Here is a 26,742-nt window from a genome sequence, read left to right as displayed (position 1 = left end):
CCTCCTTGGTTGTATTGTAGTTATTTCTATGTTAGATTGTAAACGTCTTTATTTGCAGAGCTCATAGAACGTGGCACGTGGTAGGTGTCCAACAAAGAGTTAATAAAGGCTGAAACTATACTTTTGTGTTTCTGCTCTCTTATAGAAAGTTTACAGGCAGAAAGAGAACACCCTTGGGATCAGATAGCACTGTGTTCGAATCCAGACTCTTCTACTTAATACCTTTGACCATGAGCAGGCTGTTTAACCTCCCTCACCTTCAGTGTTTTCATATGTAAAACAGAGAATGATATCTGTCTCACAGGACTACTGTAAGGAAATGTGATACAAATTAGGACTCTTCTAAGTGGACCTTGTACATTTAAGTGGGCAGATTCTAGGAAATGAATGTTCATAAACTTGTCTAGAACGGGAAAAAATTATTTGTAGGTTTGAATGAAGCATCTGAAAAAGTGCCATTGTAGTCTCTTCATAATCCAATTTCTTTGAATCATCTGCTGTATTTTAGCAAGAAAGGATCTGCTTTCTCAGTGTTTGAATATAGTACTCCAGAAGGAAATAAATTGCTGGCTGGGGAATAAGGAATTAAAGCCGGTGGCAAAACTTTTCAAACGCTAAGGGGATTAATTTCATTCTATAAACTTCTGAGGTTGTTACCAACATGACACACACTTGTTCTAAAAAAAGAGAAAAACGATATCTTAATTGAAAAGTTCTTTCTAGGGTATCCTAGCAGCCTTATCTGGGCTCAGCATTTATCATGGGCAGATGTAGGATTTTATCTTGTTTGGAAATGCAGGTTTCATTTTCTCAAGTGCATTATAACAACAAGCATCCCATAGGAGTCATTGAATACTCTGGGGCTTCTCTGTCCGTGGATTGTGACGCCTCTGTTTTCCAACTTGTCATCTTAATGGAATTAGTTTTCCATGGAGGGAATCCAAATTGTTATGATCTCAATAAAAGCAGACAGATCCTCACTCTACATTCCCCAACACTGACTTACTAAATGGTGGTTTGACATAAAGGCACTAATTCTCTTGGGAATTAGGAAACTGTTCTGGGGTTGAGCAGCCGCTGGTTCTACCACCAGGGGTCCTCAGCTTTCTCCATTCCACCCAGAAAAGCATTGTTTACATTTTCCAAGTTACTTGCATTAAGAGAGTAGAATCTAATAAAAAATCTTACGTGCACATACCTACCACATTCTACCTTAAATAGTTTATCTTACAGAAATACACTTATAAGTGGGTAAAAATATATGAATTAGCCATGAAAAATAATGAAGTACTAATAACTGCTTCAATCTGGATGAGCCTTGAAACCATGCTAAGTGAAAGAAGCTAGACACAAACAGTCACATATTGTATGAGTCCATTTATATGAAATACCCAGAACAGGTAAATCTGTAGACACAGAATGTAGCTTGGTGCTTGCCAGGGACTGGGGGAAGGGAGAATTGGGAAGAAACTGCTTTAATGGGTATAGGGTTTTATTTTGGACTGATGGGAATATTTTGGAATTAGATAGAAATAATTGCACATTGTGAAATATACTAAAGGCCACTGAATTGTTCACTTTCAAATAGCTAATTTGTTCTGGGGATTTAATTTCAATAAATTAAAAAATACATATCTGTAAAAAGCATATATATATATATATATATATATATATATATATATATATATATATATATATATATATAATCAGTTACAGCGTTGTAGGACCTAGTAAACATTTAATGTCTATCAGTTGAAGACTGAGTAAATTCTGGTACATCTAAGCAGTGCGGTACTATGTCATTGTTAATAAGAATGGAAAGATGTATACAATATATGATTAAGTTAAAAATAAATTGGAGAATAGTTGTCTTTTAGGGATAGGTGTTATAGGAATTTTAACTTGCTTGTTTAGAATGTTTGAATTTTTGACAAATATGTACTTTTTTTTTTTTTTTTTTAAGGTTTTATTGGGGAAGGGGAACAGTTCTTTATTGGGGAACAGTGTATACTTCCAGGCCTTTTTTCCAAGTCAAGTTGTTGTCCTTTCGATCTTAGTAGTGGAGGGTGCCGTTCAGCTTCAAGTTGTTGTCCTTTCAGTCTTAGTTGTGGAGGGCGCAGCTCAGCTCCAGGTCCAGTTGCCATTGCTAGTTGCAGGGGGCGCTGCCCACCATCCCTTGTGGGAGTCGAACCTGCAACGTTGTGGTTGAGAGGACGTGCTCCAACCAACTGAGCCATTCGGGAGCTCAGCGGCAGCTCAGCTCAAGGTGCTGTGTTCAATTTTAGTTGCAGGGGGCGCTGCCCACCATCCCTTGCGGGGACTCGAGGAATTGAACTGGCAACCTTGTGGTTGAGAGCCTACTGGCCCATGTGGGAATCGAACGGGCAGCCTTCGGAGTTAGGAGCATGGAGCACCAGTCCGGCCCCAAATATGTACTTTTATAATCAGAAATAAATAGTAGGAAAAGAAAAAGACTAGGCTCTGGTTTGGGAACCAAATCTTTTATTCCTTTCATCTTATTTAATGTCTGAAGGAAGATGACTCAGTTCTCCCAGCAGGGTGATGGTAGCACCAGCCTTGGCCATTTAACTCGTGATTACTGACCTATTGCATTAATCTGATTTCAGAAAGTTGCTTCAAAGTCTACCCAGCAATCTACTTATGTAGATTCTACAATATTTCTTTGGTCTTGGAGTAAGAAAATGAATAGGCAGTCAAGTCAACTTCAAATAGACGTTAGTCAAATGAAATCCTGTTCTCCCTATGAGTTTTATCTCTTTCAAACCTAATTTAGTCTCAGTATTCTATATGTGATGCCTTTAGGAACAAAACCCATTTTCTGAGGTGGGTGAACCTGTGCTCCCTCCCTATTCTGTGCCCACAGAACTTCCTAAGAGTCCTGTTGCCCAGGTTGCCATCTCTCTAACCGTGATGACCTGCGTAATGTAATGGTCTTTGTCGCATCTTTCCCGACGAGGTTGTAAATAAGCTCCTTAAAGGTTGAGACTGTTTTATACTTGGAAAAAGAGTGGGATATTTGTGAAGGTGTCCCAATACAGGCGGGGGCGAGTAGATGAAAGGAGGCTTGTCATTCATTAGGGTCTACTTTTTACCTTCCAGCACGATCCAGGCTCTGCAGACAGCATCCCACCTGTCCCAGCATGCTGACCTGAGGAGCATTGTGGAGGAGATTGAGGTGGGAATTTATTTTGCCAAAGGAATTTCCCAGCTCCTGTCTTTGAAACCCTTTAGAAGAGCCTTGCCCCCAGACAGGCATCATTTGTTAAAGCCAGTTCCATTTCTTTTCATATCCATGGCACACTTAGGTTGTTTGTATCACAGCAGTATGTCCTGTTAGGAGTACGTCTTAGGCCAGTGTAGTTACACCATCAGTCAGGCAGCAAACTATTTTTCCAGGCTTTGGTAGGTACAGTCTCATAGTCTACAGATTTCAGAGCCCAAAAAACTTGAAATTTAAACATTTTTTTCTGCCACTTACTACTTAATAATCTCAGGCAAATGATTTAACTTCTAAGACTCAAATTTCCTTTCATGGTGATTGTAGGAACAAGTGAGGTTCTAACTGCCTAGTACATAATAGGTGCTCAGCAGGTGGTCACTGGGGTTTATTATTACTCCATTCTCTCCTTTGCCCTGGACCTCCTGCCCATCAGAGTCTCCTCTCATGAACGGCATAGCCAGTGATGACAGGAAGTCCTAACAGTGCCATCACTGGGTGCCCCACGGACACATTAGCTGCCTCACCCTGTTGCCCAGGAGAGCAGGATGACTCTCTCCATCCTTAGGTCATTGGGTAAGAAAGAGAAATGCTCTGCTCTAGGTTGTATCCATATGGATGGCTGTGGAATCCATCTGTGCCACGCCACTTCCTGGGTGCTCTGCAGCCTGGCCCACTGGCCTTCTGCCCAGAGCAGCTGCTGCCTTCAGTGCCATGACTCCTGGGCTTGGGCTTGAGTACAGGGGGTCAGGGAAGGAGTGCTTGCAGCGCTGCAGAAGGTACTGTTCTCTTCAAATGCCTGTACGATACACTCTACTCTCTGCCTAAGAACCTTTTTTTGAGAAATGCTAAGTGAGGTGCTCTCCAGATTGAGAGTGAGATTTCTCAAAACCATCTGCACTTGGGTGACAGTGGTTTGTGCATCTCCTTTCTGTTCTCACCTGACCTCCAACATGCTTCCATTTTGTTTGTAACAGGACCTTGTTGCTCGCCTGGATGAACTGGGAGGTGTGTACCTCCAGTTTGAAGAAGGACTGGAAACAACAGCGTTATTTGTGGCTGCCACCTACAAGCTCATGGACCACGTGGGGACTGAGCCATCCATTAAGGAGGTGCCTGTCTTATAATTCTCAGGCGTGAATCCCAAAGGGGTTGTTTGGCTTTATCTGCTGAGGACAGCTTTTATCAGAGAAGGCTACTCAGTTAGTCTTGGGTATAGTCACTCAGTGCTTCGGGTTAGGCGTTGAGAATGAGAGATAGAAAAATGGAATGCTTGTCCTCAAAGGACTGGTTGCCAGGGGGATAGACATGTAAACAAATTGTTACACTTGCTTTAAATGGGGTACAAACATGTCACGAGGTAGTGGCAAGAAGGCCAAGTGCGTTACCCTTATGTCTCCTCCCTTTTCTGATACTCCTCACTGCTCGTCTCATGAATGCGTCCCACGTTGGTGGCCCATGCATATCGTCTCTCTCTCGAGAAGTGCCCTCTCCTACAAACTTGCCTGTCCTCTTCCCTCCCCACTCAAACTCAGCAATAGCTAAATCTTAGCTCATCTTTACTGATTGACATAGTTCACCGAGAGGCGTGTGTGTCTACCAGACATCCACCAAGAGTTAATTTGTTTTTCTTTTTCTTTTTCAAGAGGAGCTTGTTAACCTGAAAGAACCTTTAGTTGGAATGTGTGTGGGAAGTCTTGAGTAGGACCCTCTTTATACCCCTTGTTTGTGAGAAGGTTACCAACCCTTAATCTAAAGGACTTAAAGTACAAACCCCTGTTGTTTTGATTTTAAGAGGAGAGACTTGGGTTCCAATTAGAACTTTAATTTCTTTTCTGCATTGAGTTCTGTGCCGAGTTTCTTCAAGTAAACAGTAAATAATTATCTGTCTTGGATAATTTGAATGAATTTCATATTTTCTACAGAGGATATGATCTAATAATTTTTTCACGTATTGGCATGCTAATTTAGTCTTTTCCTTCAGCCTAAGTGTAGGAGGTCTACAGAGACACTCTTTTAACTTCCGTTTTGGATTAAAGTGCAGGAATGTGGGTCTCAGGATACAAGTCATTTAGGGACTCTTTCATACACAGTACAGTGGATAAATTGGCCATATTCTTCATATACAACTTAAACTTTTTCTTACTTTATTCCCAAACTTGTACTAAACAGGTATTTGGCAGGAGTAATTTTGCTGTCACTGCTTTTGACATAACCATTCTGGTGTCAACAGCCTAGTGATGGAAAAATGTAATTGGTACAATTAAAGAAAATTATTTCATGTCGACTGTGAATAACACTGTCGGGAACAAGGGAGCGTTTTTGTTAGATGGTAGATTTTAAAAAACAAAACTGATTGGAGTGGAAAATGTTTCCTCCTAAGCAAACAACCTCCAGAATTTTAATAGTGCCTTTTCGGTTCTACTTTTTTTTAAAAATTGCTTTCTGTTTTTTCCTTTAAGCAGCCCATTAGTTCTTAATGTAGAGTTACTCTAGTTTCTTTCTAATGTACATTTTGACTCTAAGGTTTTGTCCTGTAAATACAGACTTGCTTAGACGTGGGCTGGGAGGGAAGGTAGCTTAACTGGGAGGGGGAAGGGAATCTGGAAAGAGCCCATTTTATTGTGGAAGGACTTTGGAGACAGACTTATGTGTGAATTTTGGTCTTGTCCCCCCCCCCCCCCATTATAACTAGTAGAAGTTACTTCATGTTCTTTAGCCTCAGTTTCTTCATTTGAAAAACATGGATAATATCAGTCTTCTCAGGGTTTTTATCAAGATTTGTATTAATACACGTAAAGCGCCTACGTATCAGTGCCTGGCATGTATATTGAACAAATGGTTCCTGGTATATGTATTTTATAATATACTTTCATATCTCAGTTATCTAGAAGTACCTTGTGTTTGTATAGTTAGCGTTCAATAAATAAATGGTTGACAAATAAATGCATGAATTTCAGTGTGTACTGGAAGATGGAAGAAAAAACAACCAAATCCGAGTTTTAAGCTTAAATGCAGAATGTTTCCTTTTTTCCTCCTCTATTAACTTGGGTTAATGGCTACGAGACCTTCCGTTTGAGCACCTAGAAACAGAAGGAATGACTTGAGCCAGGTAGGCGGGGACGATCTCCAGCTGTGTTTGCCTGTCTTTCAGGACCAGGTCATCCAGCTCACGAATGCGATCTTCAGCAAGAAGAACTTGGACTCGCTCTCAGAAGCCTTCAGCGTGGCCTCTGCTGCCGCTGCGCTCTCCCAGAATCGCTACCACGTACCAGTTGTGGTTGTGTCCGAGGGCTCACCTTCCGACACTCATGAACAGGCCATCCTGCGGGTATGACCTCTGTGCCCCAGTGTGCCGCCCTGGTTGTCGTTTTCAGTGTAGGGCTTTCAGAAATCACAGACTGCTCTACAGCCATTTGTCACCCATGAGGACATGCCCATGAGTATAGAACAAGGCTCATTTCCTGTAGCCTACAAATGGGGACATGACCACTGGGTGAACTAGTCACAGAACCCTTCACAATCTCAAAAACTGCTTTTTTTTTCCCCCCAGAGAATTTTAAATAGGCTTTCAACAAATGAAGTGCAAGAAAATTGCATTTCTGGGTTCGTAACTCCAGATGTATAGAGAAATCTTGCTTCTAAAATGCATGTTTCAGTACCAAAACGTTCTAAATACGTATTAAGACAGCTTTTCAAATTCCCAAGTGATTTTGGTGCTTATGGTTGTTAAAATAAATACCAGGTCTCTTCCTCCCTGGTGTTAACAGTGTATCTTTTTGCCTCTTCATAGCATAGCTCTCCCTCTCACTCAGCAGTAAGCATAGACTTGTCTTTTGTGTTAACTTTTTGAACAGAGCAAAGGCACAATTTGAGAGATTTCATCTCAAATGAGGCTTTTGATGCTGTTATTTGGAAACCACTGGTAAATTAAGACCTTCATAAGAAATTAAACATTTTATGTCTAAACCTTGGGGGTTCCACTTAGAACAGTTCCATCTGTCCCATCAGTTCTTCTACTTTGGTGGCCCTTGCAGATATTCTCCTGAGGAGGTGCCCTGTACTTCAAAATTGCCTCTCTTCCCCCTGTTTACAACCTACATCTCCTCAGCCAAGACTGGGGTGAGCAAAAACCTAATTAACATAATTCACCTTGAGTCGGGGTGCTGAGAGAGCAAAGTAGAAAAAATTGTTGGCTTTGAAGCTAGGTGGGCTGGAGTATCTATCTCAGGCGAGTGATGGGAAGATATATGTAAAGGGCCTAGCCTGGTATCTGGTAAATAGTTGACTTTCAACAAATGACAGTTATTAATGTTATCCACATTTCTTCAGCTTTCCCATTACCCATATCTTCTTGAAGTATTTCTCTTGCTAACATTTTTCTTTTTTTAAGATACTTCAGTAGAATGGATAGCACAGGGATTAGAAAGAAGGGAACATAACTGTGGTCTGGGGCCAGTCATTCTCTTCCCCTGGGCTCTTGTTTCCTTGTCTGAAAAGTAAGGTCATTGGACAAGATCATCTGGAAGATCCTCTCCACCTGGAACATTCTATCATCGATCCCATTCCCAGTCTAACTGTTTTCCTATTTTTGATCTCTGATAGGCAATAAGCCAAAGGTTAGTGAAGATGTCCTAAAATGAGGTGTTGCTTCTCCTGCAGAGCTCACTCCCTATGGATAAAGCACCCCAGAACAAAATTCTGTACTCCCGCAGCCTTTGTGGCTACAGATAATTTTTAAATCTATTTCCAGTTGCAGGTCACCAATGTTCTGTCCCAGCCTCTGACTCAGGCCACTGTCAAACTAGAACATGCGAAATCTGTTGCTTCCAGAGCCACGGTTCTCCAGAAGACCCCTTTCACCCTTGTAGGGTAAGTCCTAATTCTGATCAGGCGCCAATGTATTATACTTCTTTTGGAAAGTTAGCTTGCAGCCAGTATAACCCAGCTTAATGTGGGTATTACCAAGTGTCGGAGCCTGCCGACGAGACGAACGGTTCCTGAAGTGGGGAGTGAGGATTGAGAAAAAAATAGACAAGAGACAAAGATGGGATCGGGAGGGCGAGCAGTTCTAATTAGACTGCTGCGCCTACTTTATTTTTCAGCTTTCTTTTATACACACAGAAACAAGAAGGTTACATGAAGCGGCTGAGGCAGCAAGTACAGATTAGTTATGTTTTCTCAAAGTTTGGCCCTGACTGTTCTTAGACCTTTAGATATTTTCCCATTCCCAGGGTAGCAGGTGTCTGTTTGTTCTTTATGCTTATCAGAGTTCCCCTTAGCGATCCTCCCAACCTCTGCTTGAAGTTACATTTTCTTAACCCTTAATGCTCCGGCTCCCTACAACCAAGATCACAAAACCAAATATACCTACACTGTGGTTAGGTAAACTTGACTTACTGGTATCAAAATCTTATTGCTGTTGCTGTCTTGTCATTGTTATATAAGTAGCCAGTTTTAAATTTAATATTTATCGGGGGTTTTTTCTGATGTATGAATAATACGGTTTATTGTAGGAAAAATACCGAAAAGCACAAAAAAGAAAATACAAAGCACCTATAATTCTACCACTCAAAGAGATAATTGCTGTTAACGTTTTGCTATATTTTTTAAGTTGAATTAAAATTATGCTTTAGCTATAACAATGTGTCGTGAACATTTTCCCATAGGATTAAGTATTCTTCTACAGTCTTATTTTTAATGGCTGCAAATTATTGTTTTGTAAATTCTTTAAAAATTAGAGGTCAATTTTATGTGAAACATTGTTAAATGTTAAATTAGTAAGTTAACAAGATAAGGAACTTCGAGTTTTAGAAAATGTATTTCTTTTTTTTAATTAGTTTCAGGTGCACAAGACAAAGCAAAACTTAGACGTTTATCATTTCTATCCCTCACACTGTGTGAACCGCCCCCATCCACTACCCCTCTGACATCGCACACAGCCATTACATTTCCACTGTCTCTATTCCTAATGCTGTACTCCGCTTCCTGTAACAATATACATACAAATATATAAATATACATACATATATATATATTTATATAAAATTATAGTTGGCATTCAGTATTGTTCAGCTTCAGGTGTACTGTGCAGAGATCAGGCATCTACATCATCCCTGAGGTGGTCTCCCTAATGGGACACATGTCCATCGGATACCCTATAACATCTTTACATTATCGATTACGTTCCCCAAATAGAAAATGTATTTCTTAGACAGTCAAAGATATATAGGCAATATGTGAAATTAGAAAGCAAAATCATTTTTAGGAATGATCAGCGGAATGGTAAAAGACATTGGGGATTTTACGATGTAGTTCGAGTTAAGAATTCACTTCTTTTTTTTCTTAACGTAATCGAGATCATACTGTAGGCTCACCTGATTCACATTTAATTGTGGGCGGCTACCCCAGGGAGGTGGGATTTTAGGGGCTGAGAGGGGAAACAAAGGGAAAAGAAGACTTTGTAGTCTTGAAAGAAGTCATTTTAGATGATTTTGAAGTTTTCCCCACATTATAATCAAAAGTGAAGAGGTGTCGGCCTGGCCTGTTTTAAGGAGTGTCTCCCGTTGCAGCCTGTTTGTTATAGTCATGACTTTCCCATATGAGTGCTTGCTAACCCTGCTCATTATTCACAGGGATATTTTTGAACTAAACTTCATGAATGCAAAGTTTTCCAGTGGTTATTACGACTTCTCTGTCAAAGTTGAGGGTGACAACCGTTACATTGCAAATAACGTAGAGGTAAGTGCTTTTCTTGTCATTCCTGTTGCCATGTTACTCTAGCCAAGGCAATGACCACATAGGCACATGGCATTAATTGTCTGGTGTTTTGACTTCACTTTATAACCGAGTTAATGTGAATATGTTGGAAGAGGGATAGGTTCAAAATGCTGTTTGACAGACTTAGCCAAGAACTTGATCATAGCGAGTTTTATTTTATAAATTACTCATTTTCCATTGTAAGTTAGCATTACTATTCTACATAAAATTTAAGAAGTAGAAAAGATAAAAATCACCCACAATTCCACTGAGGCATACATATTCTTAAAATGTTTTCTCTGGTGGGCCTTGATAGATTTAGAAAGGTGCTTGATGCTAAGTAGGCAAGGAAAAGCATCAAATGACAGCGCTGTAGTTAGGCTCTCTGGGTAAAGAACAAAAGAAAATTGGTAATCTTTCGTCATGAACTGTGTTTCAGATGTTTAACTGACTCTAGTGGTGTTGAAGATGCAAGTGGTTTTAAGCATGGAAAGCTATGCCTCCTTTATCTGATACTTTGTGGGAATGAGGTATTTCACATGCGTGGTTTTCTCAGCTAATTGAAGTTTACCCTTTCAGGCACTGTGGCTTTCATTTTAACCTTTTTGGATAGACGTTTAAGGTGAATTACACCTTTTCCTACTTTCTTAAACTATGGGGTATAGTTCAGCCTTTTCTTATTCTGAATTAGGATGATGAGTGTGAACCTTTTCGCGAATGCCTATGACATGGAAGCACAGGTCTGTGTGCTTCTGCGTACATTATTTTGTTCTTACAGCAACCCCAAGAGATGGGTGGAGTCACTTCATCGCATAGATGAGGCTCAGATGGGTAGAGTCACTTGTCCAAGGTCATCCAGCCTGTGCTTGGGTGGATCCCTGCACTATACGTTTAGTGTTCCCTGGTGAACAGAGAGCTAGTAGCCTAAAGGCTGCAGAGCCATGTGCAGCTCCAGTAGCCGGGCTTTTTACAGCATTACTTTCTCCTTTCAGCTGTCGTTTCTCAGTGTTTCTGCCCCTGTGTCTTTGCTCCATCTGTCTACTTGACAACGTCGTCATGCACTCTGTTGGGTCAGGAGAACTTGGAGTAGTGCTGTACCTTTCCTGAATAATTAAATATGTGCTGTTTTTGAGAACTCTTTTCTTCACTATCAAATGTCATTTTCTACTCACTTCTTTTTTTTTAATCAAATGTTTTCATTTTGAAATAATTTCTATATTAAGTTGCAACAGTAGTCTGAAGAAATCCCATATACATTTTACCTAGCTTCCCCTATTGTTAACATCTTCTATAATAAATCTATTTATCAATACCAGGAAATTAACACTGATACAGTATTACTAACTAGCCCATACTAGACTTTAATTCAAATTCCACTAGTTATCCTACTAATGTCCGTTTTCTGGTCCAGGATTCAACCTAGGATCCCATAGTCCTTTAGCTGGCATGTCCCTTTAGCCTCCTCCAGTTGAGGATAGTTTCTCTTTCGTGACCTCAACACTTTTGAAGGATATTGGCCAGTCCTTTGTAGCATGTTCCCCCTCAACTTTGGGTTTGTCTGAAGTTTCCTCATGTCATGCATTTTTTGCAAAAATGCTCCAAAAGTGACGCTCGGCCCTTGTCAGTGCATCCTGTTGGGAAGTATATGGTGTTGATATGTCTCAGTGCTGGTGATGTTAACCTTGATCACTTGGTTAAGGCGGTGTCTGCTGGGTTTCTCCACTGGCAAGTTGCTGTTTCTCTGCTTTGTAATTAAGTGTCTGGTGGAGGAATACTTTTGAGACTCTGCAAGTATCCTGATGCTCTTGCTTGCAACAGTTATTAATATGGTATCTGTCAAAAGATGATTTTCTCTTTCTTTCATTCCTTCTACATTCATTAATTGGAATTCTACTGTAAGAAAAAGCTGTCCCTTTCTCCCCCCTCCATTTATTCAATTATTTATAACACTTTAGACTCACAGGTATTCATTTTATTCTGTAGGTTATGATGCATTACTATCATTTACTTTGTTGCTCATCTTATCCCAGATTTAGCCTTTGGAGAGCTCCTCAAGTTGGCTTCTGGGACACTCACTGTTTTTAATGAAAGGACAAGGCAGCTGGAAAGTTTGACCTTTTCAAAAGTGGGACATTACTTAACATAGGTAGATTACACACGTATATTTAAAGTTGGGCAGAAAGGAAGGTAATATTCTGCCACTCTAGTTTCTGCCTTTTCTCTACCTTATGGCTGACCTTTTTGGGACTGAGACATCTGATCCTAGTACATTCCCTAACACAAAATGTGGGTAGGAACTATTGTGTGTACCTTTAAAATCTAGATTCTTTTGATTTTAGTTTCCTTCCTGAGGGGTCCTTATTTGCAACTGAACGCATTTAAAAGGCAAACTTTTTTTCCCCGCCAGAAACCTCTTCTTCCTTCTACGTTTACAATCTTGGTAACAACATCCCCAGTTTAAGTGCCGTAACCATGTGTCACAGTCATTCTTAACCTCTTCCTTTCCACGTCTGGCTTCTGGTCAGTCTCCAGTCCTTTGAATGTCTTTCGCATGAGCCCTTCGTTCTTCAGTCTCAGTGTCCCTGCTCAGGTAGGGCCCTATGTTCTTTAGATTAATAAGGTAGCTTCTAACTAGTTTCACTGTCTTCAATCTCTGCCCCTTTCATTTTCATTTTCTATAAGTGCCACTAGAAGGGTAAAATCACATTATTCCTCTGCTTAAACATTTCTTTGGTTCCCTAAGGTCCTCCCCAAGGCACAAACACATGCTTCATTGTGGGTGTGTCCCCATCTCCTCAGCTCTAACTGCTCTTGACTGAATGCTGGTCCTTAAATACGCTTTTTTTATCCCCCCCCCCTTTCTTCCGCCTCCACCCCCGCTCCCCACTCAGGTTCAAGCCATTGTTTCTCAGTCTAGTGTGTAGGACACAGCTCCCTGGCCCATGCTGGTATGAGCCTTGCGCTCCCACCGGCTGAGGCAGTCGGTCGCCAGTTGGCTCCTCACAGCAGCTCACGGCAGCTGGCTGCTAGCTGCTCATGATGGCTGCTGGTCATAATGACTGCTGGCCACTCATGGCAGCACACGGTAGCCCAGGTCCTGGGAAAGCTGTTGTTCACAATCTTAGCTGTAGGGGGCGCTACATGTAGCTCACTGGCCCATGTAGGAATTGAACTGGCGACTTCGGTGTTAAAGAGCAGTGTTCCAACCACCTGAGCCACCAGGCCAGTCCCCGGCCCCCAAATATTCTTTATATGTGCATGCCTTTAGACTTCTCCTCTTGTTTCCTCCACCAAATGCTCTTCCTCTCCATTGCTCATATGTCAAAGTACTCATCCATAAGGTCAGTTCAAGTGTTGGCCCTACATCTGTGCTTCCATAGATCTGTATTTTTTTAGTATGGACTATTTCAAATATACAGAAAAGAACAGAGAATAATATAATGAAGCCTCATAAACCTACTGGTCACTCATCTCCTTCAAACCCTAATGTTTTGCTGTATTTGCTTTTTGAGGGGTAAGAAATATGGATTGAATTTAAGCTTTCTGTATTTCTTGAACATTTTTTCTTTCTTTCTCCAGATTTGGGGTTTATTGTTCCAATGCCAGTTTTTATATTTCTGCTACACATATAGTATGGATTTTTATGTATATATTACATCATACTGTATGTATCCTTTTGCAATTTGCTTGTTTTCACTCAAATTAATTTTTTGGCAATTAGCCATATTTATACATGTAGCACTAGAGTTATATGCATACATACGGATAATTATAAAGGCAATTATCTTCTACGAATAAATCAATTTTTATTAATTTATTTTCCTATTGTTGATTTTCACAATTCTAAACAATGCTGCTGTGAACATTTTAGTACATTTCCTTATGCATGTTTTGTTTATCTAGAGTGAAGGTGTGGGATCCTAGGGTGTGCTCATCTTCCAGCTCTATTAGGTATTGCCAAGTTGCTCTTTTCTTCATAATTTCACCAATATTTGGTATTATTAGTTTTTAATAATCTGATGGATATGAAATGGTATCTTGTTTTAATGTTTTCCCGTGGTTACTAGTGAGATTGAGCATCTTTTCTTGTGTTTATTGGCCATTTAAATTTCCTCTTCTGTGAATTGTCATATATCTTTTGTCTGTATTTCTTTTTTTTTTTTTTTTTAACACAGGACTTTATTGGGGAACAGTGTGCACTTCCAGGCCTTTTTTCCAAGTCAAGTTGTCGTCCCTTCAATCTTAGTTGTGGAGGGTGCCGTTCAGCTTCAAGTTGTCCTTTCAGTCTTAGCTGTGGAGGGTGCAGCTCAACTCCAGGTCCAGTTGCCATTGCTAGTTGCAGGGGGCGCAGCCCACCATCCCTTGCGGGTCTCGAGGAATTGAACTGGCAACCTTGTGGTTGAGAGCCCACTGGCCCATGTGGGAATCAAACTGGCAGCCTTCGGAGTTAGGAGCATGGAACTCTAACCGCCTGAGCCACCGGGCCGGCCCCTGTATTTCTTTTATTGGTCTTTTTATTATTGATATTTTAGGAGCTATACATATTCTGGATACTAATCCTTAGTTATAAGCATCAAGTATCTTCCCCCAGTGTTGCTTTATGGCATCTTTTGATGCATAAAAGTTAATTTCAATGAAGCCTAATTTCCAAGTCTTTTTTCCTAGATTATTTGTGTCTTCTTTTAAACATCCTATGCTGCTCCAGGGTCAAAGAGATAGTCTCCAATATCTTCTTCTAACAGTTTTTAAGGGTTTTTTTTGCCTTATATTTCGGGCTTCAGTCTACTTAAAGTTTATTTTTTTTTTGCCATAGTATTTTACACCTGTCTATAATTGTTTTTATTGGGTTATATTACCATTGTTTGCTTATATATTGCTCTTTCATTAGGTTGGGAACTCTCTGTAGGTGGAGACCAAATTTATTTTTCAGTGCCTAGTTTCCATCTCAGACCACTAAGAAGAAAAAAAGGATGGAATGGGCTAAAGATGTTTTCTCACATTCCCTTATAACTGTGGTAATTCATCATCCACAGTTGAGCCTTTTACCTTACACAAAGTAGGTTGACTTTTTAAAAATAGCTTTATTGAGTATATAATTCACATACCATAATATTTACCCATTAAAAATAAACAGTTTTAGTATATTTATAGAGTTGTGCAGCCATCACTATTATTTTATTCCAGAACACGTTTATCACTGCAGAAAGCAACCTCGGGTCTACTAATAGATACTCCTAATTCTATATGGATATATCCCTCTCCCATTTCTGGCAACTGCTAATCTACTTTTTGTCTCCATGATTTGCCTGGGATCATTTCATTTGCCCATATGAAATGTTTGGAACATTTCATGTAAATGGAATCATACAACATGTAGCCTTTTGTGTCTGGCCTTTTTTATTTATTTTTAAGGTTTATGTTATAGCATGTGTCAGTACTTTGTTCCTTTTTATGGCTGAATAATATTCCATTGTATGGATACATCACATTTTATTCATTCATCAGTTGATGGGCATTGGGGCATTTCCACTATTTGGCTATTATAAATAATACTGCTGTGAACATTCATGTACACGTTTTTGTTTAAACATCTGTTTTCAATTTTTTCAGGTATGGAATTGCTGGGTCATATGATAACTCTATGTTTAACTTTTTGAAGAACTGACAAACTGTTTTTCAAAGAAGCTGCATCATTTTATATGCCCTCTAGCAATGTGTGAAGGTTCCAATTTCTCTACATCCTTACCAGCACTCATTTTTTCATTCTGGCCATCCTGAGTATGAAGTGGTACCTCACTGTGATTTTTGTTTGCATTCCCCTGATGGCTAATGATACTGAGCATCTTTTCATGTGCTAACTGGTCATTTGTATATCTTCTTTGAGGGAATGTCTATTTAGATCTTTTTCCCATTAAATTTTTTTTGGTCTTTTTATTTTTTCCCAATTTTTCTAATTACATTTTTTGTTTTTTTATGTTCTTGAGTTATAAGAATTCTTTATATAATCTGGGTACAAGTTCCATATGAGATACATGATTTGCAAATATTTTCTCACAGTCTGTAGGTTCTTTTTGTCCCTTTCTTGTTTTCTTTTGAAGCACGAAGGGTTTTAATTTTGATGAAGTTCAATTTCTTTATTTTTCTTTCATTGCTTATGCTTTGTTATATCTAAGTAACCACTACATAATCCAAGGTTATGAAGATTTCCTCCTTTGTTTTCTTATAAGGAATTTATAGTTTTAGCTCTTAGATTTAGGTTTCTGACCCATTTTGAGTTAGTTTTGTATATAGTGTGAGGTAGGGGTCTAACATCCTTCTTTTGCATGTGGATAGCTGGTTGTCCCAGCACCAGTTGTTGAAAAGACTGTTCTTTCCCTATTGAATTGTCTTGGCATCCTTGCCAAAAATCAGTTGACCATAAATGTAAGGGTTAATTTCTAGACTTGCAATTCTGTTTCATTTGTCTGTATTTTTATCCTTATACCTGTACTGTGCTGTCTTGATTACTGTAACAACTTGGCTTTCTGTGCAAACATCAAACCTGGTGTTTGTCCAAGTGTTTCTGTGGTTGTTGGAAAAATCAGCCGTTTCTGCTATTTTGTACTTAATAGTTGTTATTCGTGCAATGATAATAAGCCCCCATCGAGGCCATTGCCGTCCTTTTTCTTCCCAGTGATGGAGTAAACATTATAAAATCTCCTCTCTCCATTACGTTAGAGCTTTATGTGTGCGTGTTTACACAAATGGTAGAATCGGGATACATTGAGGAGCCTTACACAGTGCATGCGTCCCCTGACCTCTGTCACATATGCAACTTCACTTTGTAATTTCAGTACTAGTCACACTTAGCACTTCAGAGCGGGTCAGCAGGCCCTGTTTACTCTCCTGAGAGATGTTTGACCTTGGTCAGCGTGCATTCACAGTGGTCTGATGTGAAAGGCCTGTAATAGCCCTCATTGACATTGGACTTACTGTCAGGGGAAGCATGGGTTTTAGAAGCTGTCTTTAGCATTAATTGCCCTTAATGTACCATCATTTTTGGCAGTAATGAGCTAAACAGGGGGGTTATTACTCAGCCAAAAGACTGCATTTCCTGGTGTTAAAACATTTTTTGAGGTGTACGTGGCATGCAGCACAGGCCAAAAAAGGAATAGCACGCTTCACTGTAAAACAGGCTTAGCTGCATTTAAAGTGGCTAAACAAGTCCCTTCTCTACTATAAAAACTAATCTTGCAGTGTTTTTTTAAAGGAAGACGCCGCTAACCAATGGGATCCTATTTGGAACTCTTTACAGCAGGGTTTTGAAAAAAATTACAATGATTTTTATATTTCTCAATTTGCTTTAAAAGAGTAGCATAAAAATGCTTTTCTTTTAAATGTTTAGAGAGGCTCATTTGTAGTAAAATTTTAGGAGCAGAAGGACTTGTTTTAAACTGTTCCCTATTTAAGAACAGCCCTATAGTGTTTCCCAGCTTAGGGGGCCCTTTAAAATTAGGGCTGAAAGCAAACCCAAAAGGACGTGAGTTCACTGTAGTTTGCTCTTTTGTCCTTCCATGTTTCTGTATTGTCTGGGAATGCTTATGGTGTTTTTAGAACAAATGCACAATTGAATCTTGATTAGCAGGCCTTATTATTGTGACCACGTTATTGTTGCAAGTTTATAGTCAAGATTCTAAGTAAAAACCTGAAAGTTGATGGCTTCCTTATCGCTATAATCAGGATACAATGAGGAGCCTTACACAAGTCTTTAAACGTCTGTTTGTATATATCCATCTGCTGAAAGGGAAAGCAATTATTTTTTAAATCATTTATTGAGTGGTACTTTTTAATACAAAAATATTTATAAAGAAGGAAGTATATGGCACACAATCTCATTGCTCAGATAATCCCTATTTTGAAAAAAAAAAGTAAAATTATAGTTAAAAAAGAAATGCAAGATACAAAAAGATATGTAATGAAATATAAGAGCCTTCTCTCTGCATCCTTCAATTCAGTTCCTTTCCTCAGGGAATCCATCATTAACAATGAACTGTGTGTACTTTAAGAAAAAAGAAGGATGCATAATATCAATGAATGTATGCATAGCCTTATTTAGACAAAGGGGATCTGTCTATAAGCAATTGTAAGCAATTGTCTTCTTCGCTTCCTTTGCTTTTGTCACAAAGAAGAGGCTTCTAGATTTCCCCTTGGGGGTCTATTCAACTTGGTGGACTTCTTAACGACACACACACACACACACACACACACTTGACAGGCAGTGATGTTAAATATTCATGGCTGTGTATTCAAAAGTAGGAGGGAATATCTCCATATCTGTCTGCAGACACCTACTTTGTTCTTTTTAATTGCTCCATAGTAATTCATGGTGCACATGTACCATTATTTATTTAACTAGCCTCCTGTTTATGGATATTTAGATGGGGCCATGATTTCCAGATCACATTTACAAATTAAATGAATCCTTAAGAGAATGAGTTACAGAAGTAAAGAGGGAAATTAAAATTATCTGGTTAATGTTGACGAAGATTGCAGAAGAATGAATGAACTGTGAAGACAAATGTTTTTTATAGCATGGAATATTGCTAACCTGCTACCCCTCCCCAAACGGGAGGACTGCCTACGCCTTCCGGCTACACATGTCCCACTCCCCAACCAAGGGATCCCTGCAGGTCAAGTTGGGTCACAGCCCTCCTGTGCTTCTGTGTAGCACATTGTACATCCCTCCTTTAAAGCAGCAGCCTGGTTTCTTATCATTTAACTTTGCTTATGTGCTTCCCTTTAGGACAGGAAGTACATCTTGCCATCTCTGTATATTCCCTGTACGTAGGTGCCCCAGTGGGTGTAGGGAAAGTGGTCTCAGTGGGGTGTCTTGCCAAAAGTCAGTAGCCTGACCAAAGCTCTTTAGCTATTTCTTTGCTTGAACCTGCTATTCGAGTTTTTCTTCAAATTGAAGTGGTGTCAGTGCCTCTCTGGGTTGAGCTTTATATGTAGCAAAGCTTGCTCTGGTTCTAAGCCCTGTATGAGCTGTGAAGCTGTTTGCTCAGCAGGGAGCCCAAAGAGCCAATGGAGAGGCTCTCAGCTCTGTCCTTGGGAGTTTATTCAACTTGAAGGCTGACTTTCCCCCTCCCCCACCACCATAATTCAGCCAGTTGCCTAAACTCAATGACAAGCAATGATACTAAATATAATTTTGCCAATAGGTGGCTGTGTATTCAAAAATAAGAGAGAATCGTATCCTTACAGCTTCTGATTATAAATCTTGTACATTCAAGTTGTTTTGTTTTTAAGCAAAGCAGAACACCCCTATTCAACCTGATAATTGAGGCTGTTGTCACAAAATAATTATTTTGGAGACAGAGGAGAAGGCTGTGAAAAGAAATTACTTGATAGCTATCTTTACCCCTTTTTAATTTTTCTTCTTTGCCCTTGATTTGAGGCTGTCATACCTTGATAGTACATTTTAGAAAAATGCCAAAGCTGTCCTTCAGTTATTTGCCCAGCCCTCTATCTCTATTCCTCGATCCTGACTTAGACTATAAACCAGTGGATTTAGCAAGGATTTCCTTAAGTATTACCTTCAAGCTTATCAAATATTTGGAAGTCTCACAGATGTTTGCACATTAAAAGTGCCTTGGGTTTGCATAATCTGCACATTCAAATTTAGATTTTAAGTAAAAAAATTTCCCATTTAATAGACTTTTAGCATGTTTTCTGCTCTTTTGGAATTTTACACTTATTTTAGTCTAATTTTTTTAAAATGTACTTACTGGCAGTGACTAGCTTCTCTTTGTGAAAATGTTTATAAGGAATGTATGGAATTCAAACACTGTAAGTCAAGTTTGGACTGGTTTATACTTATAAAAACTCCAAATCTCAGTGGCTTAAAACGAGTTTCTTTTCTGCCCTCACTGGGTATCTTAAGTGTGTCACCTGGAAGCTGTGTTTCAGGTTGTCTGTCCTTACTCAGGATCCATGCCTCTCACTCTGCCCATTGACTGTGTCCGTGTCCAAGGAAAAAGAATCACACTCTGACTCTTAAAAGCTTCCTTCCACTTGGAAGTGATACCCTTCATGTCTGCTCTCATTTCATTGGCCACACCTGACTCCAGGTGGGCAGGGAAGTACAGTTCTAGCACATACTCAGACGGAGAACCAGAAGTACTTGGTGAACAGTACAGATGACTGCCATAGCTTCTTAGGTCTTCGTGAGCAGACTTAGTCAGCTTGGCACAGAGTAGGTGCTGCTGGGCAGCTGGAGAGCAAGCTGCCTAAAGACGTGGACTCTGAGTCAGAATGTCTGAGCTTGAGTCCTGGCTCCGGCACTTACTAACGATCTAAACTTGAGCCACTGGCTTCCTCTCTGTAATCTTTCATTTCCTCATCCTAAATAGCACTGCCTTACAGAGTTCTTGTGGGAATTAAATGAGATAGTCTTTATAAAGTCTGTCTTTCACATAGTAAACACTCAATAAAAAAAACATTAGCTGTCATTAGAATTTCGTACTTGTGGATTTAAATTATTTGAAGGTTACTGCGTATGGATGTTTTTCCCCTTATTTATTTTAAAGGACACATGAAAAGATCCACTTTTTTTTTTCTTTTTTCTTTTTAAGTATGTACTATCCAACCAAAGCTGAAGAAGGAATAAGAAATACAGTGTTGCTTTTAGTTTTCAGGAGGGGAGAGATGACAAAACTGACCGGGCTGGGTCAGTTTTACTAAAATCATTGAAGACTCCTTCCTGGCCTAGGATGTTTTCATCAACCTTTAAGAGAAAAATTTGGATGTGTGTATTCCCGGCATACCCACCGCTTGACTTGACAGTTTTCTTGTGTGTTTGTAGCTCAGAGTTAAGATCTCCACTGAAGTTGGCATCACAAATGTCGATCTCTCCACTGTGGACAAGGATCAGAGCATTGCGCCCAAAACCACCCGGTAGGTGGGATGCTTCCTGCGCCGGGGGCGCCAGCCTTGAGCTGAGCCCCTACCGATGTCATTTCTGTGTCAGCAGTGATCCAGCTTGCACTCGGAATTAAAGAGGCTGTAGTTCCCCTGGCATGGCAGCGGGGGTGCTGCTTGGCATCCAGGCAGATTCGGGGGTTGTCTATACCAGTGGTCAGTCCTTGAGCAAACTGTGTTACCAGGTGAGATAAATACTGCCTGCAGGTCAGTCAGCTGTGTCACCAAGCACCTTATCAAAACTTTCTCAATGAGGAAGCAGTGTAGTAATTTATATTCTGGTGTAATCTCTCTGTCTTCACAGCCCGGAATTTGCTTTGAGCGGCCTCATGGCAATTCTCTTTGGCCCACAGTGGGTCTGAAAAGAGTTGGACGCCTCATAGGTCCTTAGAACGGAGATGGCAGGCCTAGCATTAGGCCACGTGTCCCTTTCTCAAGTCCGTGGAAGGCATCCCTGATCAGTCATAGCAGTTTTCCTGCTGAACTCAGATTTTTTTTTTTAACACGACCTTCTAAGTAGCCATTAGCAACTGATAAGAGTTGTGCCAGAACACTATATGAAGCCCACTTGTCAGTCGGCTCCCAAATTCTTATTTTGGGGGGCCTACCTATACTTCTGGATATCGTCATACCCCAACTTTACTCAACTGGGGTTGCTGTAGATACCAGAGAAAGTAAATGAACCCTCTTTGGTCTATTTGAAGACAGGGGATGTTATCCAGAGCCTAGAAGTGAAACATTCACTCCTTTTAAGTCCTGTGAAAAGGCTGGCCCTTCTGCCTCTGGCTTGGATATTTTCATAGTGACTGGAGATGAGCGCACTGTTGGGAATCCACTGAAATAATGTCTGTGAGAGTGCTTTGCGAAGTTTACTGTTCTGTATAGATGAAGTGTTGGTGTTACTCATAAGTAAATATAAAGCCTAAGTATAAAATATATCCAAGTATGAGCTCTAGAACCATTTAGTTTGTTTACCCCTGGGCCATCTTAACCTAAAATCCCAGGAAATAGCTGTGAAAAGAACAGTTCTCTCATCAAGTCTGCCTTTTGAGAAAATGACTTTTTAAAACCCAATTTCAGGCAGAAAAATACATTGAAAGAGTCCAGGAAAAAAATACAGTATTAAAAAAGAAAAAAAAAACCTGTAAGTCCCCTTGTTTCCTTTGCATCTCCTACCCCCTTGTCTCCCAACCTCGCTCACATATGCTGCGGACATCAATCCTCTGGTTATTTCTCCTTGTGGTTTTGCCAGCCCAGCTCTCCCATCCCCCTGTGTCTGCAGTGGGACACATGAACCCCACTGGTGCCTGGCTTGGTCGAGTTGATATCCTTAAGTCCTTGAAGTGAGAGCCTGGAGTATCTGTACTAAGATTTTCCCCAGACCCTGATAAAAATGTATTCTGTGCTTTTCTCAGTCCTGGCTTCATCAGTCCAGTTTGCTCTCAGGCCACAGACAATTAATTCTCCACGTCTGTCCAGAACAGAAAGTGTTACTACGGGAGAGGGAGGATTAGGCAGTGAGATGAAGTTTGTATTCTTCACTCCATGCTTAGATATTTGCAGATCCTCTCTGCAGATTCACTGTATAAATGTCTCTTTCAGGGTGACCTACCCAGCCAAGGCCAAGGGCACATTCATCGCAGACAGCCACCAGAACTTTGCTTTGTTCTTCCAGCTGGTAGATGTGAACACTGGTGCCGAACTCACCCCTCACCAGGTCAGCACAAAGCCCAGACAGTTCTCTTGGCATGAAACATTAATGTACACGAGAGTTGTTATGTGTGTCTAACACTGACTACAGAACATTGTGAATTCCTGCTTTCAGATCTTCACTCTGAACCCTGATTTTCCCCCTCACACAGGACACTCTGCTCTCTCTCACAGTGGTTATAACCCTAAATCTGGAATACATGGTTTTGTTTTTTTTAAAGATTAGCTGGTATTGAGAAGATATATTTAAGGGAGATTAGCACTTAATTGAGGCCTTTTTTCCTTGTGAAAAATGATATATATGTATATTACAATAATTTCGAAAAAAGGAAAACCTAGGCAGCGGGCCCCAAAGCATGTTTTCCTTCTGGCCAAAGCAGATTTTCTGTATGTGGGAATCTGAAAAATAACCCTTTTTACCTTGTGCCTACTTCGTATTATGGTATCAGTAGGCTTCATTCCCCCCTCCCATATATAAAGTATTGATAATTATTATTTAAAAGATTTTCACACCGGAACCTGGTGTGGTCTCTTGTCATCTCAGGCACCTCCTCCACCTCTGTCATCCCCCTTGATGGAGAAAAACTGCTCTCCGCCCTGCCCCAGCCCGGTTATACTGTAAAGGGAAATTCAGATGAATACTTTGAATGCTTAAAGACAGGAAAGAATGTAGGCCCTCTTGGCCTCGGTTTAAGTGTTTTGTAGTGATGCTTTAGCAAGAACTAACAGACTTGTGACCATGGCAAGGGGCAGCTTCAGAGCAGACCACTAAGGTGAGTGAATTTGCTTGGAAACCTTTTGCTTCCTGCTACTTGTTGCTTCAGGTGCTGCACTTGTGCCCAGGCCCCAGAGCAGCTGCCCCAGGGCCAGCTTCCCACCACTTCTCCATTGCTGTTTCTCCTCCACCCCCAAGTTCCAGGGAGCTGGGTCAGTGCACTTGGTCAGGGCCAAGGCTAACCACCCTAAAGCCCCTCAGCCTCTTAGCGTGTCCCAGCTCATACTTAGACGGCCATTCGCCAACCAAACAGCCCAAAGGAAGAAAGACTACAAAGAAAAAAATTATGAGACTAAACTGGTGAGATTAGGGTTAGGGCAGGGAGAGTTAGAGAGGAAATGTCACTTTCACTGGCTACTTGTGTCCTCCAGGATTCTATTTTGGAAACCATGGCTTAGAGACCTCCCAGGTAGAGATGGCATTTTGCAGATGAGACAGGCTGCTGCCTATGCTTGGCTGTGACCAAAGGAAGATCACGCACCCAGGCTCCAAATCTCATTCGTGGCCTTGCCTGCTGTGGTCGGGATGCTTCTCATCTCCGGGCCCTTGTCCCTAAATACTTGGATCGTGGTTCTTGGTTGCCCAGGTGTAGAGTAACAAGTGAGATTTGTATTTTTTCTGTAGATTCAGTACTAGCTGTGTGACCATGTGACTCATTTAATCCATATGCCTTCTGATCTGTAAAATGGAACCAATCTACCTGCCTTGGTGAATTCTTTATTTTGAAAGAGAAGCTCTGAGTGGATATTATGTTTTGCTGCAGTTCTAATGTGCACAGAAACCTTAGGGTTTTTTAAAATTATTTTTTATTTTTCAATTACAGTTGGCATACAATATTATATTAGCTTCACGTGTATAACATAGTGATTAGACATTTATATAACTTACGAAATGATCGCCCTGATAAATCTAGACCCATCTGACACCATACATAGTTATTACAATATTATTGACTATATTCCGCATGCTGTACTTTACATCCCTATGACTGTTTAGTAACTACCAATTTCAGAAACCTTAGTTGCTTATACCATTGAGCGGGTAAGATAATTAGATTGGTTTCATATTAATAATAATATCAGCTACTGTTTGTTGACTAGCTAATATATACCAGGTCCTGCACTAAATGCTTTGCATACATTATCGGGAATCTTCACACAGAGGCACCATATGTAGACGTTAATCTTTTTATCTTAAAGATCAAGAAATCAAGGCACAAGGAGGTTAAATAACCTGCTCTGCTCAGCTAATAAGTAGTGAAACCAAAACTGTCTCCAGAGCCTGGGCTCTCTCGGTGACACCAGGCTTCTCTGCTCGATTAGAACGCTGCTCTGCTATCAATCCCAAGCCTCCTCTACTAAATCTTTAGCTGGAGGCACTAGGAAATTGAAAATGGACCTTTTACAGTTCCACCTCATTTCCCTTCTTTTCACCCTCTAGTGAAGAAGTTAATTGGGCAGCGAAGTGGCCAAAAGGCTGGCAGGAAGAAGAAATTGCAGCAACAGCAAGGGCTTAAATCATCCACAAACTGGGCATTCAGCCTCCAAGTAGTCGAGAATTGGCTGGATCCCTATGTTAAATTTCTTATGGTAGCAAAAGATTCTGTCTGTTTTCTGAGCTAGCAACCAGAGTGGAATGGCCACTCCTGCTCTCTCGGGCAGGTCGGGCACATCCCAGATCTCCCACTGTGCCAGAAGAGCCAATAGTCTGCTGCCTCATTGATTCAATATTGGGCCCAGAGGGAGTTTTGAAATTATCAGCTAAAAGGTTGTGTTATTGGTCCCTCCAGACATTTGTCCGACTCCATAACCAGAAGACTGGCCAAGAAGTGGTGTTTGTTGCTGAGCCAGACAGCAAGAATGTATACAAGTTTGAACTGGATACTTCCGAGAGAAAGATTGAATTTGACTCTGCGTCCGGCACCTACACTCTTTACTTGATCATTGGAGATGCCACTTTGAAGAATCCGATTCTTTGGAATGTGGTATGTGCCTAAATGTTCCTTGACCCAGGCCAGAGTGGCTGTGCCACAGTCAGACACAGTCAGCTCCTTTGCAGGGGCTGGGGCTCTTTAGCCTAGCCTTGCCTGTGCCACCCACAGGGCAGTAAGTACGCACGGAGGCGAGGGCCTGTGTGCTGTCGCATTAGTGGTCTCAGGGGCATGCACATGGCTTGGCACGTAGTAGGTGCTGAATAAATAGTGATCGAGTAAATGAATGAAGTATACATTTGCCCTCGTGTGTTCTAGCAAATTTGTGTAACGGTACAGTGGAAGGAGGTTATGATGTTACACCAAAGCACTATGGGGGGGGGGGGGGGCGGTACGTAGGTGTAAGAGATAAAAGCCCTGGTCTTTGAGATATGGTGTGGGACTGGGGTGAGGGTAAGATTTGAATTCCAGTAACATTTCTGGATGGTGTGGGACAGTGAGTTGTAGAATATGCAAAATGTTAATAAACTAATAACCAGTAATTTCATAGCATGTTAGTTTCCATAGTAGTTTTCTCCTACCATGTTTCCCCAAAAATAAGAGCCATACAATCAGCTCTATTGCGTCTTTTGGAGCAAAAATTAATATAAGACCCGGTCTTATAATCTAATATAAGACCGGGTCTTATATAATAATAATATAATATAATTAATATAATATAATTGATATAATACCAGGTCTTATATACTACGCTATACTATACGACTGGGTTTTACATTAATTTCTGCTCCAAAAGATGCATTAGAGCTGATTGTCCAGCTAGGTCTTATTATCAGGGAAACACAGTATGTAGCTCATTTTTGATTGGTGTGATGAGAGAAAACTTCGTAAAAGACATGGCATTTGAGCTAGGGGCTGAAGAATTGCAAGGGTTTTTCAGAATAGTGTGTAGAGCTGTGGGATGATCACTTGGGGAACAGCCTACAGAAAAGCTCGAGGTGCGTTCCGTGCGATGTGAGTGGATCCATTTTGCTGGAGCACCTGAAGCTGGTCAGGAGCAGTAGGCGATGAGGTTGGAAAGGTAGCAGAGGCCAAATTGCAGGCCTTGAATGGTGGTTGGCCCCCTTTGCGAGACAAAGGAGCAGCTGCATTTCTTGTGTTGTATTCAAAGCTCCTTTTCTTCTCCTGGACTTAGGGCTGCTTTTTGTATGAGAGCACATTTTCATTTCCTTTTTTCTGTTGACTAAATCACACTTCCCAGGGACACCGAGCATTTTCTGATTGCAGCTGTAACAGCCTGAGTTCCCGCTGAGGTTTTTGTATTAAGCAGCTCTGTGGGGCTTACCAGACCAGTAGAGAATTGGAACTCTT

General features: G+C 40.7%; 1 protein-coding gene across 2 annotated transcripts in view; it reads left to right on the top strand.

The window, feature by feature from the left end:
- The window catches only part of RPN2 (ribophorin II), a 54,445-nt gene that overhangs the window by 16,856 nt on the left and 10,847 nt on the right, over nucleotides 1–26,742 (top strand). For both annotated transcript variants that reach the window (XM_019750214.3, XM_019750213.3), the window contains exons 5-12: nucleotides 3,121–3,196; nucleotides 4,216–4,350; nucleotides 6,393–6,569; nucleotides 7,992–8,110; nucleotides 9,874–9,979; nucleotides 20,841–20,932; nucleotides 22,559–22,673; nucleotides 25,231–25,425. In XM_019750214.3, the coding sequence (XP_019605773.2) occupies nucleotides 3,121–3,196; nucleotides 4,216–4,350; nucleotides 6,393–6,569; nucleotides 7,992–8,110; nucleotides 9,874–9,979; nucleotides 20,841–20,932; nucleotides 22,559–22,673; nucleotides 25,231–25,425 (1,015 nt within the window). The remainder of the gene's footprint in view (nucleotides 1–3,120; nucleotides 3,197–4,215; nucleotides 4,351–6,392; nucleotides 6,570–7,991; nucleotides 8,111–9,873; nucleotides 9,980–20,840; nucleotides 20,933–22,558; nucleotides 22,674–25,230; nucleotides 25,426–26,742) is intronic.

The sequence above is a fragment of the Rhinolophus sinicus genome, chromosome 13 (genome assembly GCF_057876585.1).
Source record: "Rhinolophus sinicus isolate RSI-liver-muscle chromosome 13, RSI-T2T, whole genome shotgun sequence".
Taxonomy (NCBI): Eukaryota; Metazoa; Chordata; class Mammalia; order Chiroptera; family Rhinolophidae; genus Rhinolophus; species Rhinolophus sinicus.
Note: the sequence above shows the minus strand (reverse complement) of the source record. Positions and strands in the feature narration are given on the sequence as shown.